The sequence below is a fragment of the Rosa rugosa genome, chromosome 2, assembly GCF_958449725.1.
Source record: "Rosa rugosa chromosome 2, drRosRugo1.1, whole genome shotgun sequence".
In the NCBI taxonomy this organism is placed as follows: Eukaryota; Viridiplantae; Streptophyta; class Magnoliopsida; order Rosales; family Rosaceae; genus Rosa; species Rosa rugosa.
In genome coordinates this window covers 25493386-25499932 of record NC_084821.1, presented here as the reverse complement: position 1 = coordinate 25499932, position 6547 = coordinate 25493386, and the positions used below count along the sequence as shown (strand labels likewise).

Genomic DNA, 6547 nt, shown 5'->3' with positions numbered 1-6547 from the left:
ATATATATATATATATATATATATGACAATTTGGGTTTACTATATATTTATATGCTGAATTAGAAATATACGAGCCTTTCCGGAGCCTGAGGCCTAAGGCGACCGCCTTGGCTAAGGGACCGGCCCTGCATGCAAGGTATCCTCATGAAAGGTTCCCAGAACAATCACTTGCAAAATCTAAATAAATAAAAAATCTACTTCAGCGCTCAAACCTTAAGCGGCATGACCTCGATTTAATTCTAGTACTAATGGCTCAAGAGAGCGGTTTCAAAGCCCATCGATATGAATTTGCTCCAAGACATAACGGTCCAACGTTGTTGTCCTCATCGATAATTATGGGAATGTAGACCTGGCCGGCGACGGCGGGAGATGAAATTAAGTCCAAGATTTGGGTCGTGCCGTCGTGGAAATAATTTGAAGCCACATGCATCGGTAGACTAAACTACAAGTCTTTTTTTGGTCAGAAGACTAAACTAGAACTCTAGAATCCCCTAAACCGACAAAACGACATGGAAACACTCCGTTTTAACCCCCCCCCCCCAGAGGCCAGAAGTTTCAAATAACTCCAATCCCCAAAGTACCCTTTTCCCCTTCTCTCCCTTTTTCTCCAAACTCCGCAAAAACCCTACTTCAACCCAAAACCCACAGCAGCGATCAGAACTAAAACCCTCCTCCAAAACCCATCAATGTCTTCAACACTACTTCGCTCCCGTTTAGCCTCTCTCGCATCGAAGCGCGGTCGCCGTCTGTTGAGCTCCGACGTCGCTTCAAACCCTCCTAAGGACCCATTCGTTGCCGCCGAAACCCTCGCTTCCAATCGCACACCTCCTCCACCGCCACCGCCAAGCGCCGCCGCTGCTAGCGCGTCAACTAGAAAACCCTGGAGCTTTCTCAAGTACTCCCTCATTGGCGCTCTCACCGGAGCCACCGCTTCTGTTGCTTATGTCTCCTATGGTATCAATATTACTTCATTTTTGCTTTTTTTTTTTCCTTCTCTCTTGAATTGGATTCGGAAACGAAATTTCGATGTGGGCCTTGGCTGAAAGATCAAGAAATGATTAGTGCTGTGTGTGTTAGTTTGGATCATGGAGAGAAGTTTTCATTTCTTGCTAACTGAATTGAACAGATTAGAATTGTACATTTGTGATTTGATATTGGTTGTGAAACTTCATTCTTTTTTGGCTTGTGGGAAATTTGGTGTGGGATTTTAGGTGAACAGAAAGATTTGCGTATCCTTTTATGTTGTTCTTTTGTTTCTTTATGAAAGAGGAAGAGTGAGTTTTGGATGAACATTTGTTTTTTTTTTTTTGCAGCTTACTCGATTGATGAAATAGCTGAAAAGACAAAGGCTCTGCGAGAAGCGCGTGCAAGTATCGAAATTCCAGATGATGCGTCTACTCTTGATGTAAGATTGAGTCAGACTATGTATGAAAATGCAGTTACTCAGCTGTGTGCATAATTTGATGTTTGTATGTTTTTTTTTTTTTTTTATCTTTACTTCAGTTGCAAGATACTTGATTAGCTTTGGATGACAATTATTTAAAAAGTGAGTTAACCTGAAAAAGAGAGGAGGAAGAGAGAGAATGAGTTGTAAGGCGTTGTTTAGAACTAGGATTCACTCCGACCGCTATTGGAATCAAATTTGAAGATTAAATCTTCTGGCTAACCTTTATGTAAGATTGTAAAACTCTCCACCTTTCCCTCCCAGATTTTGCCAAAAAGAAACCTGTCGTTCTGAGCATGCTTTCTTTGTTGGGCAACAACGACTTTATCCTTCAATTGAAGTTAGGGATCAGAGAGCTTTGATTTCACAAAGCTAGAGAGGATGTTTGGTCAAAGAAATGAGAGTGGGGAATTGAGAGATGAAGTGGAGAAAGTAGTAAGGAAATAAAAAAGGGTCAGTATTTTGAAAGTTTTTGGATAGAAGCTCATGAAATGACGAAAACGGCTTTATTATTGTCAAATAATTTCTGTTCAATATTGTATCCGGAAAAATCATGTCCAAAAACAACATAATAATGCCTTTGTTTATTTTAGAGACAATAAATTATCCAGCTATCTGGTTTTGATATCAAATGCGCTCTAAACAAATATCATATGTTATAGCTTTCTTGCACCGGGTAGCTCATTAACATATTTGTTATCAAGTATTGGTCATATAAACTGTTTTATAGTTTATTAGCTATACATTTCGTTTTTGATACCCATAAATCCCCCAAATTCGCTTTATAGAGCCAGGCTTGAAACTGGGCCCTCCTGCCAAACCCTACGATCGTTAGGCGCCAGATAACTCTACCATGAGGGATTCGAACCCCCGACCACATGGGAGCAAACCATGGGCCTACCATTCCTACTAACTCCTCGTTGGTTAGTCTATAAGCTGCACATGAGACCCTAGTAGCACATTACTTTTTGTTTGCACTTATTGAAGTTATGGAACCTTACTCATTGTGATTGTTATATAATCATTATTAATTGAATGTGTTGGTATTTTCAGTAGATTGATATTTTGCTATCAATTTCTTTTGCAGAAATTCAAAACTATGCTCTACTCTTCTGCAATTATAGGTGGGTTCTCTGAACTACATTTCTGTTCTGTGGTAGTCAAGCTTTACAGATGCTGTAGTTTATGAGGTGTTTGTTCAGTCGTTTCATTAAAACTGATTGATGTTAATATCATTCACATTAATCGTTACTGTTATGTGGAGGATTTGTTTACTAGCTGCATTATATATAATATATACAGATATATATTTTCTCTGGTTACTAGCATTTGGTAACCTGTATCTTGAGGACCAACATTGGAAAATCATAGTACTAATAATTTAAGATTTTGATTGAACTCTTTAATGACAGAGTGTAGGGAGGCGTATTTACTTAAACATATGTGTGTAAATTCTCTTGACAATCATCTTTCTGTAGCGCCCATTACTAGGCTTAAGATATAATTTTACAGAGCTTACTTGGTTGTCACATATCGCCTCTGGGCTTGATGCAGATGAAGTTATGACTTTTGAAACCTCTTGCTTAGTTCCAAAGGGAAATTCTCTCTAATTAGAGTTTTTATTGTTACCACTTATGCTGATTCTTTCTTCCTGATACGTCCAGTGCCTGCTAAAGCAGCTGAAGCTTACCTTGATGCTAGGAGGGCAATTGAAGAACAAGTTCGAGTGGGTATTTTGTTTCTGTTTCTTGCTTTATACTTGGGCACACTATAATGTCATAATATTGGTTTGTTTGACCACAGTACTTGGTTTTATAGGGTTATACTGAACCATATGCGGAAAAGCTTCTTCCAGATTTGCTTCCCATGGAGAGAAATGTTTATACACTTGTTCTGGATCTACAGGAGACATTACTTTACTCTTATTGGACGGTAAGGCTAGGCTGGAAAATGGTCGTGGTTGTTCTGCAAATTAGAAGATTTAGATGTAGACATGTGCCTTTATATATGCGCACATGATATCTAAGCAATGCATTTTGTTTCCATCTTCGCTTGTGCCACCTATAAGTAGTCACCATTACAGTCCTCATGCCATAAATTTTCATTTTACCTTTTTGTGTGATTACTTATGAGGATGTTTCTCTTTGGCATATGAAGAGGGAAAAGGGCTGGCAGACGATCAAAAGACCTGGAGTTGATGCTTTCTTAGAGCATCTTGCTCAGTATTATGAAATCATCGTATTTTCGGACTATTCAAATATGGTAATTTTACCATCACTTATTTTGGAACATCTTGCTCAGGCTTTTTCATGACGTCTTTTTATTTTTATTTTTTCTTTCTTCTTTTATTCAATTTAAAATAATTAATAATCACTAACGGCATCTTACTTTTCTTTGGTGAATGTAGTATGTAGATCCTGTAATGGAGAGATTGGACCCAAAACATTGTGTAAGATTCAGGCTAGGAAAGGCTGCCACCAAGTATCAAGATGGAGTGCATTATAGGGTACTTGGCTTGCTAAATATTTGCCGTTCCATTTGAATGATGCTCGATTCCCTCTTTTGTTTATGTTCTTGATGATCAACATTTTTGAAGTTCTGAAAATGTTCACTAAAATTGAATGGTTGGACAGTACCAAAAAAAATTTGATTTTTTTTTTCATCAACATTCTTGCTGAGGCTCATTTCTTCTTGAGTGAGCCTAACGTGAGTTACTATTCTATTAAAAAATTATATTTTTCTTCTGTACAGTAACTGTGCAAAAAGTTTTGACATATTTTATAATTAAAATAAGTCCTACTACTTCTGTTCCTGGATGATGTGTTTGATGGTAGATGTACTCAGCTTTGACCAAAAAGTTGCTGGTCAAACCATTAAGTAATTGATAAACTCCGACCCGCTTAATGACTTGAAATGTTTTTCCTCCTCTCTTTATGGGTAATCCATCAGGGTTAATAAGGATGTATCTGGTTTTACTTGTGCGATCATTAAGGTATATGAGATGTTGAGACGTAGTTTCTTGTGGCAGGACCTTTCAAAGCTAAATAGAGATCCAAGAAAGATCATATATCTGAGTGCCCATGCACGAGAAAATAGCCTACAGCCTGAAAATGGTGCCGTAATAAAGCCATATAAGTCTGAGCTGGATGATACAGCGCTTGTAGATTTCATCCCATTTCTTGAATGTAAGTCATCAGTGATTTTTTGTTTGTTCTCAAGAATGAATAACCCTTGGAATTCCACTAACGCCTGCTTGTACTTGATTTATGTGCAGTTGTCGCCCGTAACCCTCCAGCAGATATCAGACAAGTATTAGCATCGTATGAAGGACATGAAATTCCAGCTGAGTTCATTAGGCGTACTAAGGAGCATCAGAGGTAATATATTCGTAATATGCGTGTCCAATTTTCTGATACTTATGGTCAATTAATTTTTATTTTTTATTTTTTTTTATTTGGTAAAAAGCAGAGGGATGTTTTCATTTTCGTAACATGCGAGTCCAATTTACATGTGTTATTCTAATACTTATGTTCAATTAATTTTTTATTTATTTATTTTTATCTGGTAAAAAGCAGAGGGATGTTTTCATTTCATGTACTCAATTTACATTTGTTATTCTGATTTTCTGATACTCACAAAGACTGAAACACTCTTTTATCTTACCCACCCATGTCCTCTCCCTCCCCTTCATAAATTTTCTGTGATCTCCCGCATCTACCATGCAGTCAACTGTTCTTATGTATGTGATTTGTACACATAATGCATATATACAGAATGCCCAGGTTTGAGTCTCCTTGAGTGCCAAGTCGAGTAGAATGATTTACTTGCAGGCAATTTTGAAGCGCCTATTTGCATTTCATTGAATATACAACATGCTATAGGTCACTTATAATGTCACATGTTGGCGCAAATTCTTACAAAATAAAATTGAAATCACATTGCAGGAAAATGCAAGAACAGAAGCAGCATGGTCCTCGACTCTGGAGGCGTTGATGTTGGAGACTGAGTCAGAATAATGTAAAAACTAGGAGATGGTTTCAGGCGTAATTGGCGATCTGGTTTTGAAGTACACAGAGTTAGAGAAGTTATGAAGCCAATTTCAAAGATTAAAAAAAAAAAAAAAATATTTTGCAGCGTGGATAAAATCTGGAACAGTATATGTTCAGCTCAGTCTCTCTGGGCTGCTGACACTATTTCTGGCACCTAATCTATTTTTTCTGAACATCAAAGTTTTAACCAATATCAATTTAAATTTTCCTGTACCTCGGAAAGAGATTGGATGATGGTATTGTGCCTCGAGAATTATTGGCTGTCACATCTGTTCAATTTTGTTACGGTCCGTCCAGTTTCTTGTGGTTTAAATTTTTTTCTGTAATGATTGCATTTTCATGCAAATAAGATTACAGATGCTATAGTCCATAAAATGTCACCATTTATTGAATGGAAGAAGATATTACGAACGTCCCGGGCACGTTAGTTGGATATAACTGGCACCACAAGCTTGAAGCTTTGGATGGAATCAAAGGATGCCAACAGTTTAACTTGTACGAGAAGACAAATTGAAATGAAAATCACATTCACACCAACTAAAGCGCGTGGCAATTTGCACTGTTCTCTCTTGTTCCTCCAAATTTTTATTTGTCATTGACTGTTTACGAAAGTCCTCTATCCACAATTAGGGTTCGTTTTTTCTATCCATAATTAAGGTCCGTTTTGATGTAAGAAAACTTCTATATATATTCAACAAATATCTAAATACATCCAAAATCTAAGAATAAAGCACGATATTTCTAACTTTACTCTTGATTTTGATATACAAACCAAGCAACCAGAACAGCAAACGTTGACACCATCATTACTTATCCTTAGTAGGAAAAAAAGACCTTCTTTTTGAATCTACAGGTGCAAGTGCATATAAAATTACAAATACAATCATTTTTTGCCATTAGTTATTATATTGCTTTTGTTCCTTTTGATTTCATCGATCATCCATCTGAAAATTGTGCTTTTCAAAATTTAATCCATACATTTAGATGATCAGTCATATTTACTTGCTCAATAAATTAGGTTCTTAGGAGTTACGAATGAATACAGTTAACGAAT

General features: G+C 36.9%; 1 protein-coding gene across 1 annotated transcript; it reads left to right on the top strand.

The window, feature by feature from the left end:
* The first annotated feature begins 548 nt into the window (after positions 1–548).
* LOC133733874 (mitochondrial import inner membrane translocase subunit TIM50) lies at positions 549–5759 on the top strand. The gene is made up of 10 exons (XM_062161527.1): positions 549–954; positions 1314–1405; positions 2532–2568; positions 3109–3170; positions 3263–3376; positions 3602–3706; positions 3852–3950; positions 4473–4629; positions 4719–4821; positions 5389–5759. The coding sequence occupies exons 1-10, from the start codon at positions 687–689 to the stop codon at positions 5435–5437; spliced, it is 1086 nt and encodes a 361-aa protein (XP_062017511.1). The 5' UTR covers positions 549–686; the 3' UTR covers positions 5438–5759.
* The last annotated feature ends 788 nt before the right edge of the window (positions 5760–6547 follow it).